This window comes from Aptenodytes forsteri, unplaced genomic scaffold (genome assembly GCF_000699145.1).
Source record: "Aptenodytes forsteri isolate BGI_AS27 unplaced genomic scaffold, ASM69914v1 Scaffold255, whole genome shotgun sequence".
NCBI classification, from domain to species: domain Eukaryota; kingdom Metazoa; phylum Chordata; class Aves; order Sphenisciformes; family Spheniscidae; genus Aptenodytes; species Aptenodytes forsteri.
In genome coordinates, this window is record NW_008794888.1 from 9,058,310 (window position 1) to 9,071,442 (window position 13,133).

Consider the following 13,133-nt stretch of genomic DNA (forward strand, 5'->3'; position numbering starts at 1 on the left):
AACTGGCCAAAGGGACATTCCATACCATGTAATGTCATGCTCAGTACGGAAACTGGGGGAAAGCTGGCCGGGGGGGCCACTGCTCGGGGACTGGCTGGGCATCGGTCGGTGGGTGGTTAACAACTGCATTGTGCATCACTTCTTTTGTATATTCTATTATTACTATTTTCACTTCCTTTTCTGTCCTATTAAACTGTCTTTATCTCAACCCACAAATTATACTTTTTTTCCCCCCCCAATTCTCTCCCCCATCGCACTGGGGAGGGGGAGTGAGCATACAACTGTGTGGTGTTTAGCTGCCTGACAGGTTAAACCACAACAGTGGGGAAGGGAGGCAGAAGGACCTCACGCTCTTGTCAGAAGCCTCAAGGCTTCCTTTCATTTCTCACATCAGGAGAGCATCACTGGTGGCAGCAGGAGTACAAAACAGTAAGACAAGAAGTTAAACCTGACCAGTCTTAGGAACCAGTAATGGAATTAACTTAGATCCTTCCAGAATGCCAACAGAAAGCCTTGGCATTGCAGAACGTCCTGGGGGGTAACTCAAGCTGAAATTCAACATTACACACAGTAACAGACAGTATTGGAAAACACGCTTAGTGACATGTATGGCCCAAGAATGAATGAGAAGGGACTGATGTCTTCTCTTATGCGCAGGCCACTCTTAAGATCCTCAAAATTTTCTGTTCTTCCTCCACCTACAAAATCTTTTTTTTTCTCTCTGTATCAGCAGGTGAGTAAGAACAAGGAGAACACTGGGACAATATGTAATAAGTGACTCTCCCACCTTAGGAAATACAAAGCCTAAAATAATACATAAAGAGAAACCCAAGATTAGCTTCTGACACCAATTTTTGGGGCTTTAAGAAAAATGAACCAAAGGGTCAAACTTAATTAACATGATTATCAGCAGGATTAGAAATAGAGAACTCAGTCCTATTTTGAAACCCCTGAGAGTCAGTGGACAGACTCCTACCAACTTCAGCAGTTTCTGAATGAATGAATGCCCAGGAACAAAATTCTGCTTCCTTTTGGACTGGTAGATCTGCACACTGATTTTGGCTTAACAGGTGTCAGGAAGAACAATGTGGGATGAAGAGTTGCTCTTGCACAGAAGGAACAGTCCCAACACTGATACTGGTTTTCTCATCCTTCTAAAAAGGCTGACAGGCATTTGAACTAACACTGCACTGGACTTGCATTGTGCAAATGATAACAGGAATAGCAGAAACTAGAAATTTGTGACACAAAAATGATGTAATGGTACGAATACTGCGATAGCACAGTAACAGCTCACCCTAGGAGTACTTTATTTTTTGAAGTCCATGGGACAAAGTAAAACATGAGGGGAAAAAAATGCCTCACAAATTCAAGGTCAAATTCTTCACACAGCTACAAGGAAAAAGTGCCATCTGATATCAGTTATATGTATTCCTTGAAGCATGAATTGTTAATATACTTTCCAAAGTTTTATTTTCTGAACTTTAAAAACTATGTATTTGTTTTTTCATACATTAATCTTACTTGCAGCATACAAATGGTTCAAAATAAGTGACTCAAAGCTACTCTTCAAGAAAAGAGTTAAGATTCTAGGTTTTTCCTATCCAAGTACAGTTTTTAGCTGTAGAACAAAAAATGACCAATTGGAACTCAAAATTGCTTTAGGCAAATCTGTATGAGATAGAAAACCAGGAGAGGGATCTGGGATGTTTCTTATGTTAACTGATCTTCACACACATGCACAACTTCTAAATTAGTCTTATGATATCCAAAACTTATTTGCTTTATTGTAACGTAAGATGAATCAATATTTGTCTGGCTTGAAAATCTCAAGGTTTTTAATATATGTTATACCAATATATCTATTATATACAGCATGTATATATAGAAGTTCATCTATACAATACAAACATCTCTACTACATTCCCTTAAGGATTTCATCTGCAAACAGGAGTCTGCATTCTCATCCAAGAGTTATTTGCACATAGCTTATGATCCTACCCCAGACAGAAAAACTAATTTCAAGCAAGACCGTAAATAAACATATCAAGTTATTCAGACTTTTTTGTTGTTGTTAAACTCAAGCAAACACCTCCCCTCCCAAAACTTCTTTGCTTTCAAGTGGGTTTGTTTCCATATCTAGCTCAAACTGCAGATGTAGCAATTCATATTTCATAACCATTATTTTTCTCCTCCTCTTAAAAGAATTACTGCATCCTGACAACAGCGGCACAGCAAAGGAACAGATAAAGACCGCCCCAACTAGTTTCCAAAAACCATAAAAGTATTTCCATAAAAAAGCCCTTGATCTAAATTTGACATGTGACACCGCTGTTGGTACAGAAAGTATTTTGAAAGACTCCATATAAATGCTTTGTGTTAAGAAACCACTTGTGGGGGTTTTGGTTTTATTTTTTCAAGTTAGTCAGTTTTTACAACAATCAATGGATCAGAATCAACCTTGAAATGTCTAACATATGTCTAAACCCAGGAAAGTTGGGTTTGGTTTCTTGGTTGGTTTGGTTGTTTTTTTTTTTTAAAGGAACAAGAAAAGGAAGATTCTGTGATAATGTTTTTGCGTTACAAGAGGCTTCATCCGGCAGCGTTGTTCTGAGTTCCTCTGGGAGGATACTGCATATCTCCATCCCCAGTGCTCTGAACAGACATAGGCTTTGTGAGACCCAGCCTGTGTATTACACTGAAGAAAATGCCTTTCAAATAGTCTAGAAATGGTCTATAACATCTCCACAACTGAGTTTAATCAGCTCCATGCTGTGAATAATGATACCTACAACCACAAAAGTTGCATATGGAAGCACTGGGATGGTAATGGTCTCTCCATGGATCAGGTTAATGCATTTAGGTTACTCAGCACTGTGTTTTTCCCCTGCTTGGAGAAAAACATTCCTGAGAGAGCCTCTAGAACCCCCCTAGCTGTGTCACTGCTAAATGACACATGGACATCTGCGAGACATGCACACATCAATTAAAAACATTCTTTAGATACAAATCTGTAAACAGCTTCTTACAATGAGCATGGTATGGTTTCCATGCATATTTAGCACATGTCCAACATTATACTAGTGTAAGACCTGATTCTGCACCATAATTTTCCCCAAGAATCACTCGACCCTTACTGGAAACCATCAGCATATGATGCCTCTGGGTTTTGCACAAGAACTCCCTCTGAAGCAGAGGGCTGAGGGAACAATAGTGGCGCTACTTTGCCCTACACCCACAGGCAAATCAAGTCAGCACTTGCAAAGGGATGGACCAAGAGAACAAAGAAACCTACTACCTGAGCATTTCCATTTAAGGTACCATGCTCAGTCAAACTTTTGAATCATTCCTTGTCCTTGAGGTCAAGGAAGAGCTTTAAGGCAGAGAAGAAAACAGCAATGGTGACTTCATAAACCTTTTGGTACTCCCAAAGCCTTTGGTAAGGCTCATGATGTCCAGCTGAACTTAGGCTCAAAAAGAGTGGTCTGCTATCTGAAAACTATAATAAACCAGATCTTATTTCCTTTCTGGTGAAAAATAAAAAATATTAAAAATTGTGCCACTGACTCTGGAAACTGCTGATTTTGTTTTAAACTTGCCAGTTTCGGGACAGACCAGCATTTATGCTTCCCCCTTTTGGGAAAGGCTGGTCTGAAGGGCTTGTCTTTATGCTCACTTTGAAAAAAGGCAGCCAGATAACAGAAACACTCTGAACCATTATTCTACACTAAAAGTCAGCATTATGCACCTTTTTTAAATACTCCTTGAAAAGCCGTTTCATGATAAAACAAGCAGAAACTTTTCTGAGGTTTCCTTCCAATCAGGTATAACAAACATGGATTAGGGCACAACTGCTACTTGCATAGCACTAGCTGTGAAGTCCTGATCAAGATTATAAAGGTTTAGATCTTATAAGCTTTCTGCCTGCAAAGCTCTTAATGAAGTTCAAGAGATACCCATACATGAAGGGTCTGGGCAATCAAGACATAACTGTGCACTGCATGAAGACACAGCCTCACAGCACAGAGACAGCAGAAGACCTGCACAGATTTAAGTGGTATATAGACTCACACTACCTTTCCATAAGGAAGTGCATTTCAACAACATTTGTCAATTGGGATGACACTAAAAACCAAAGGACTGATACTCAGCTCTTAACTTGTATTCCTGCCACTGGCATAAACCACTCTGTCTTGCTCCTGTTTTGAGATGTCTGGCTCAAAAACAAAACACTGAGGAGAACTGAGGGCAAAGCAGACGGGAACTGCCAAGTTCGCACAATGCTGGCTCCCGGCTGAGGGGAAGGTGCAGAACTTCTACACTGTAGCTACAGAAAGCCATGATGGGAACCAGACTGCAGATTTAATGTCAAGCTGAACCACACAAAAAAACACCACACTGATTCGCTCTTAAATTACTTTCTGGTGACCTGCACAAAAAAACCTCACACCCCACAAAAAAACACCAAACCAGGGGCACGGGTGCGGATGGAATTTCTGCTTTATGTTCAAAGAGTGCCTCTTGCACACACAGGTATTTCCAGAGCAAGGGGATGGTTTTCTCTTCCCCCACCCCCTTAACTTTTACATTTATGTCAAGAATATAGAATTTTGCCTTCCCTGTAGTTCCTGGCAAGCTCTGCAAGATCAGAGAGTTGGCAGAAGACCTTTTCTCAGCCCTCATCTGTAGAACACACTGAATCCTGAACAAAGGCTGGTTTTCCCTTAACTGTCTCAAAAACAGAAAATAAAGATGAAGAGTTTCAAACAGTGATTAAACTCATCCTTCAAGTGCTGTGGCTGTAGCGTGCCACATTGTTATAATCCTCCCTGATCCTCACTCCCCCCAGGAAAGAGAATCCTACAGCAAAAGGAAGATATGAGATCTGGTATTTAACACAAGGGGGATGGCAAACCCCGCATCTCACAATCTTTACCCCCCAGGCAACCTGCTGGTTTCCATTACAGACTTTTACCAAATCCAATCTACTTCCAATGTAGCTGAATTGGAAAAAAAAAAAAACAAAAAACCCCACCCTTTTGCATGATGACAATAAAGCACCAAAAAACCCACTACTCAAACAAAAAAACCCACCCTTTTGCATGATGACAATAAAGCATTTAATAAACTAAAAATAAAGGTATTCCAGAGGACAGCTGTTGGAACAGACATCCACAAATATTATTACAGCCTAGGAGAAGGTTGAGACCTGCATAGGGTAATTCATAAATTAACATTAAACTTTCAACATTTCAAAGTTAGGCCAAAAACAGAAAGGTTTGAGAACTGGGGGGAAAGGAAGAAGAGAAAAAGAAGGGTCAGCAATGAATAAAAAAAAAAAAACCCTCAGGATTACAACAATCTGGAACTTTCATCTAACTTGCCATTGATTTAGAAATACAGGTGTTTAGGCCAACTTCATATTCGTTATCACTGAGAGATCACAATGCAGAAACACTTGCCCATGATGCAGAGCCAGTTCATCTCTCAACACTAAGATAAGTACCAGTTCCAAAAACAGTAGAGACCTTTCCCTCTAAATAATAATTCAATGCATCAATAATAGTAAGGAAAAAACCACACATGTCACAATGGCACAGTGGCACTTCTGAGAACACCACATCCAAATACAAGCAGCCATCAAGGATACGAGCACAGTCCCACAAGACAGTAATAGATCCCTTGAAAAGAGACTTGCATCAGGAAAAAATAGGTTTGTTGGGGAGTGTGGTATCTTCATTATGTGTAGAAGGCATTCTTGTTTTCAACTCCTATCTACCTCAGAAAAAGTGATTTCTCAGTGATCTTTTTTGCTTGAGAGAAATAAAGAACAAGTTTTGACAATGAGCCAGAGAACCAGACTGGGAACCCTCCCAAACTAGCAGGCTCAGTGTTCTTGAAAAAAAGCCTTTCCTCCAACTGTCTTAGATGTAAGCCATCTCACTCAGACAGTTAACAACAAAAAGAGAGCGCTCAGGTTTAAAGAGGTTGACTAAATATTCCTTCCCTAGAGATCATTGTTTACTGTCCTCATTTTTCTGCCATGTGATCATCTCATTCAATTCTCTCGCTGCCCAGTCTCTTCCCGAAAGCATTTGGCAGTTGCAACCTGAGCTTTGGATAGAAAAACACAGCAAACCTTTACACAACATGGAGCAAGAAAACACAAGCAAGCCCTGTGTTGATTTTTTTGGGGTTTTTTTCTTTTGTTTATCATCTGTGTGCAGGTCACCTTCAACCAAAAGCAGTGCTTTAAATACAGAGACCCACATACAGCTTTGTGATCAGAAGTCAAGTCATAAAAGCAGGCTAGTGCTTATTAGTAGGGAGGAGCTTGAAGAGAAAGTGAAGAATACCCCATGGCATCAAAATGAGCAGGACAACCATGCAACACTTCATGCAGGTCACCAGTGAACATGGATGAGAACCAGATAACACTTTGAGAACAGAGACCAGGTAGGGTGGTACAACTGTGGACACACCTCAGTTACACAGAGAGACTGCTTACCCTCAGTTTTAGTGGTAGTACCATCTTTAGGCAAATTAAAAAAAATAAGGAAAGGGTTAATAGGGAAAATTAGTAACATCAACAGAAGCGGGCACTATATATTAGCTACAGAAATATGCAAAAAAAAATTAATACAATTAAAGAAATGAAAAGAGTTTGACTGAGCAGCAAATTGAAGCTTGATGTATCTGAAGAACAGGCAGGTTTTCCCTCCTGCAATAACCAACCTTTGCCAAACTCCATTTTCTTTGTTTGCCTCACCATTTCTCTCATAGGAACACACAGGTGACAAACGTCCTTACTAGCTCAAAAGGAAGCAGGCTTCTTTAGGAGCAGCCACGTTTGCATCACTTAAGAGTACATTTACTGCTTTTCTCCTACAGTCTGTTTTCAGAGCAAGACTAACACTTCATTCAGTCTCCCAGCTCCAAGGACAAAGCCAACTTTAGTAGATACTTCCCCCCCTCTTCCGTTCTTCCTCATGACATAGGCTTGTTTGAAAGCAGTTTTGCCACTGAAGCCAGTACGCAGCGCGACTGAAAAATGGTTGCATATGTAAGCTCAAAAGCACGCTATTATGTGATCAACTTCATATTGTGTTACATTGTCTCTGCAATGTATCTAAATCTTGAACCAAGTATGAAGAATTTAAATCAGAATAAGAATTCAACTTCTGAACCAAATACAACCAACACATTTAAGCCAAGGTAAACTGTTTCAGATACGAAAGAAACCCGTCTACAAAAGGAATCTATAGAAACTACCCCTATATAATTCACCAAGCCTATTTTATCAGACTAAAGACCAATTCCCTCACAGTAAGGAGAAGCAACTTTTCAACTGACTCAGTGAAGACAATCTACACAGCTTAAATCAAGATCACCGACTTCTGATTTTTCTTCCTGTTGTAAAGGTAAATCAATGAAAAGTCTGGAATTAGATTAGCATGAAACCAGCAGAATGAGAAACTAGCTCAGATGATCAGGTCTGCTCATAACTGAGTTGAAGCTCTGCAAAAACGGTGTCAATCACCACCTTGCATTTCCTTCTCCATGCCTCCTTCAACGGCATCTCCAGGAGAGAAAGATCAAATGCAAACTTTGCTGTAAGAAACCCTGGGGCACCTGAAAGTGATATACGATGCTTTGAGAAAAATATGTGACATGTGGCAATAATCCAGTAAGAGGCAGCATAAGGAACAGATACTAATATCCTGCGGGGTGAAACGGGAAGGCCAACTTCTCTTTGCTTCTACATCTTTCTCTTTTGTAAAACAAAGTGATCAAACTCAACTAAGATGTACTATTCAAAGCATAAAACAATTAATGGAAAACCAGTTTCAGGAAAAGAGGGAAGGAAGAGAAGGGAAAGAGACAGGGAGAAGTGTCAAAAAGAAATGAGCAGTAAGTATTTTCGTCAACAACGTCCCAGAATCGGAATAAGATCTGCTTTTCCCCAGCAAGAAGAGTGAGACACAGACTGTTAAACAATTCAAAACCTAAGAAGTTGCTTCAAGTCAGTTCTGTCGCAAATTTTTTCCTTAATCCCAAAGGGCAAGAGATTGCACGCTGATCCTGGAGAGCTGGTAACTATCTCAGAGATACGTTCTTCTACTTAGAGTTTAATATTCAAATAAAACTACGAGGCACTTTCTGCTAGTAAAGAAAGCTAACTGCAAGAGTAGAACATCATGTAGATTTACCTAGTGATGCGTATGAGCCTGGGGGCAAGGCTGCAGCAGAACTGAAGGGGGTGGATGCTCCAGAAGACGTCACTTTTGACTTGGCACTAGCTGCTGCATTCACATCGACGTCACTGCGGGATCGCTGCAGAGATCCTGGTGTTGACACAGATTTTGTACTTACTGTAGATGCTGCAGATGGGAGTGGGAGATCCAGAATAAAGAAGATTAATTTTTTGAGCTGTGTGCTTCAAAGAGCCTGACAAGCAGTTTAATGTAGTATTTTTAACGCTCCCTGCTGGCACTGAAATACCTCAACTAAGAATGCTTTATCAGGGCCATGTGCGCTTCCCCACACTGCCTGCAAAGATATTTCAATGCTAACCTGATGCTGCCTTTAAGAACTTTATCAGACTAAATGCTGAGATCATAAACAAATTTCTAACAGAACCTAGATGGGAAAGTAAAAGGCTGCCAGGCCAGCAATAAAGAAATTTCTAACAGAACCTAGATGGGAAAGTTCAACCACAGTACCCATCACCAGCCTGTGAGTTGCTGGCCAAAACAGACCTGCAGGTCTTTCAGTCCAGGTTCTACTAACTTCCTTCCCAACACCACATCTTCTCATGAGGACTGCTGTTCCCATCACTTGTTGATGCTTACCCTCTTAAGCATGAAGCTTGTCTATTCAGCTGCAAGCAAACATGCGTTTGTGAGCAAAATCAAGTAGGTTCCACACCAATATCTCCTTGAATCAAAGGGCTCAGTAGGGTGTAGTGTATACACAAACCAGCCAGAACCCGATCTTGGTCAGGTGTAGGAGGCAGCTTATCTTCTACCAACAAAGTTTTGTCTGTTGTATTCTGTATTAAAATTTACTATTTAGATTATTGTATGCATTTACTTAGGACAGGAAAGCTGCACCTAAATATTCCATCTAATAGTAAAAACAGATTAGCAATGAGATGGAATTTAACATTGTAGGACTTGTGTGCAGACGATGCCTCCAGTAAGTGCTGAAACCACAGAAAGTAACTGACAAAAAATTGTAAAGCTGAATGCACCATTAGACTATGTAGCTGTATGTCTTAGCGTCAGCAGTAGTTTATTCAAGCTACTGCACAGCTAAATATACCGTGGTTACAATTTTCAAGGCTTTTTAGCCTTCCCTTCAGGTGCAAGCAATAACAGATTTACTAACTTTCAAAAGCATCATTATATCAGCACTTGATGCACAGAATGTGGTGTACAACCCAAAACTAATTAAAAATTTTACATAATAAGTTGCCATTTTAAGGAGCAGTAAACAGTGATCAAAGTTGTTCTTTGCATATTATAATGTCTGAAATTCTCATTCTAATTCATCACACTTCCTCAGCCACACCTGAGCGCATTTTTCAGCTCCTGTTCTCACCTCTAGATGTAGTACTTCCAGTAGGACTTCTTTTGGCAGATAATGGACGGCTAGAAGTTAATATAAATATTTATTAAAACAAAACTGGTATTTCATAGTCATCAGTAACAGTGCTACTCTGTTCCCTAAGTACACAAATTGAGTTAATAGTAAGTTATTTATATACAGGAATAGACTAACAAAGCTTATTGTTTAAGAATAAACACAGCACCACCATGAATTTCTTTACAAAAGCACTAAGAAAAAAATTAGCATGCACATTATTTGAGCAAGAAGAGATTTTTAAGAACACTTATGTTGCACCCATAAGTTATGGATATTTTTCATATAGGTCTAACTTAAATTGCAGACATTTGGATCTTAAGTTGACTGTATCTCTAAGAGAAGCTATAATACATACATTCAACAGAAGAGTTACATACTGATTTTGCAGTTACAACTCAAATTTAGGTTAGTCTTTTTTTTCCTCTTCTATGGAAAGAGGCAGACTTACACTTCTAGGATTAATGTTAAACACAGAATTTCAATCCATGCATTGTTTTAAGCACACCTGGAAGAAATGACTAACAGTATCTGCTGAGCACAAAAAGCTTCCTAGAAAATTATTTATGGAGTCAAGATAATGATAATTTTTTTCTTTTTAAAGCCAGTAATGGGTTTTGCGCTGGCTTTTTATTTTAATACAATGTCAGCTAAAAAAATTTTGGAATAACCAAGTGTTGAGGCCAAATGATGACCAGATGAGAGAAAGCAATGTGATGGCTCCCTCCCCAATTCAATGGAGCTATCTGTAGTTGTTTAAGTTGAGAGGTGGTGACATCAAAGGACTTACTTGAGACTCTCCTGGGAGCTGGAGGAGGAGCGATCCGACTGGGGCAAGGACACAATGCTGTCAGAGTTCTTCAAGTGCGACTGCAGGGCCTTCTGGTAGGAAGACTCCAAGGTGTGATACAAATGCTCTGCCTCTCGGCTGAAGTGACTGTGGAAACCCCAGTAACACCTGGAAGCAAGGCACAATACTGTGAACATTTTCTTGTTGTGTTTTAGGGGGCAGTGAAGCACAGGTACAGTCAGAGCCCTTTTCACTACTGGCATTAGTGGGCTCATTAGCCCAGTCATTTCAACCATCTACTGCCCCTGACACCCTTAACACATACCACTTTCTTCAACCCATTTTATTGCTCAAACAGCCAGACAGAAGACAAACCAAATGAAAATAAGAAGAAAGGAACACACCATTTGGTGCGCTGTAAAAACACAAGTAGTCAAAAAAGCTTTATTACAGAAGAAACCCTCATCCCTCCGGCTGTCTACCGTATATGGGAGATGGTAAGACCCACTAGACTGATACTAGTTTGGGACTGGGTGCTCAATAGCTACTTCAAAAACATGCTAAAAGCAGAACGCACATGCATGGGCCTGATTCAGGAAAGCACCAGCTGGTGTTGTTTTCTTAAGTTTAACAGCTCTTCTACAATGCTGCAGAGACAAATCTTCTGTACTGAGTTGAGGTTGTCTACTGTCTTTTTGGGAAGAAATGAAAAGGAAAAGGAAAGAGATGCTCCAACAGACTTCCAGTCAGTGCCATGCTGAAAATAAAAGACCATTTTAAGATGAGGGAAGAATTCCTCTCTGGTCCAAATCTCCTGGCTGATGGCTAAACACCATTCACTCTCGTCACAAAGGAGATAAAGACTCTCGGCACTTTTCAGCGGGCAACTAATGGGCAGTTTAAGAGTAAGATCGTTAGCTCAAATGAATCAAGAATTGTTCGTGTGTGACAGCCAGTCCTCAGAGAAGTCACATGCATTCTCACATCACTAGAAGGAGACAAATTTTTGCCTTACAATCAGCCACACTGTTAATTAAGAAACATGGCAAGAGAATTAAGCATGCTCTCTGAAGTCTCATGCCATTCTCCTTGCTGTCTATTCAGCTTAACTAGTCACCTGCTGTGAAGTCTCAGTGCCTACAGTATTTTTCAGTAATGGACACGTTCCCTTTCAAAAGGATTTAAACAGTCCTACTGTGAAACACCTCTGCTTATAACATAGCATTTAGATTAACAAAATGTATTGTTCATTGATTTCATGTTCTACAGCATCCTCTTTCTGACGAAAAATGTTCCTGTAGTGTTCTGTTCAGAAGGGCATGATCCTAGTATATCAGCATACTACCATAAGTCACTAGAAGGGACAAATTTTTGCCTTACAATCAGCCACACTGTTAATTAAGAAACATGGCAAGAGAGAATTAAGCATGCTCTCTGAAGTCTCATGCCATTCTCCTTGCTGTCTATTCAGCTTAACTAGTCACCTGCTGTGAAGTCTCAGTGCCTACAGTATTTTTCAGTAATGGACACGTTCCCTTTCAAAAGGATTTAAACAGTCCTACTGTGAAACACCTCTGCTTATAACATAGCATTTAGATTAACAAAATGTATTGTTCATTGATTTCATGTTTTACAGCATCCTTTCTGACGAAAAATGTTCCTGTAGTGTTCTGTTCAGAAGGGCATGATCCTAGTATATCAGCATACTACCATAAGTACAAACACATTAATGGAAATGCAAGAGATCTTCAACAGAAGAAAATTAATTGCAAATATTAAGGTTTCCTATAGATACACACAAAGATATTATTTCAGTGTCATAAAATATTTCCTTAATTTAGGATACTACTTAGCAGTGTACTAGCACAAGGACTTTTGTTTCAAGAGTAGCAAATAACGCAGTCCTGCATACAGGCCAAAAAGGACAAGAAAAATATAATTACAAATAATAGTATTTTTATACTAAACAGAAGAAATCTGTTAACTGCAAGCAACTCAAACATCAAAAAGAAAGACGAGGTTAATAGTTCGACTCTAGACTCTTGAACAACTCAGGTAAGCATTTTACCTGCTCAGACAGAAAAAAAGACAATAAAATATTACAAGAAGAAAGTGAAACAAGCACCATTAGAAGATGTGATACATATGTAACTCAGCCCTATGCAATCACCTCATATGACATCTCCTGCTGAAGTACACACTCCCATTGAAGCCAAGGGAAACTTGGCATCAACTGCCAGGAGAACGTAACTTGTCTGGACTTCAGTCTCCAACATGCAATACCATTGACTCACAACAAAAGGGTCAAAGAAGGGGAGGAAGAAAAGACACCAACACAGCTTCCGCTTACTTTCTTGCCTCTATCCTGGCTTCAGAGTCTGCATCGTGAATTCCCTTCTTTATCGTTTCAGCTAATACTGATATGTGTCTGAAATAAAAAGGAAAACATTATCCAGCAGTCCAGAAAGATGCACCACGCTTAGAAACAAATGATTAATTTGATTTTGCCTCGGTCTCCAAGAACAAAGACTTAATCACATCTTCCCACTGCCATGTAACATCCTTTGGAGCCTTTATTTATTTACTCTTACAAGTCAGTTTTATTTCACCCACATTGCTGACTAGGAAAAGGCAAGCAGCATCTTTCATAAGTCAGTCTTTAGTTAACTATTGAAACTGCCTGGGTGCAAAAACACTC

At 39.7% G+C, this 13,133-nt stretch overlaps 1 protein-coding gene across 1 annotated transcript in view; it reads right to left on the bottom strand.

Annotated features, from left to right (window-relative positions):
• CLASP1 (cytoplasmic linker associated protein 1) overlaps nucleotides 1–13,133 on the bottom strand; it is a 186,045-nt gene that overhangs the window by 79,186 nt on the left and 93,726 nt on the right. The window contains exons 16-19 of the mRNA XM_009274983.2: nucleotides 12,786–12,863; nucleotides 10,436–10,603; nucleotides 9,604–9,653; nucleotides 8,211–8,381 (exon numbers count right to left, since the gene is read on the bottom strand). Coding sequence (XP_009273258.1) covers nucleotides 8,211–8,381; nucleotides 9,604–9,653; nucleotides 10,436–10,603; nucleotides 12,786–12,863 — 467 coding nt within the window. The remainder of the gene's footprint in view (nucleotides 1–8,210; nucleotides 8,382–9,603; nucleotides 9,654–10,435; nucleotides 10,604–12,785; nucleotides 12,864–13,133) is intronic.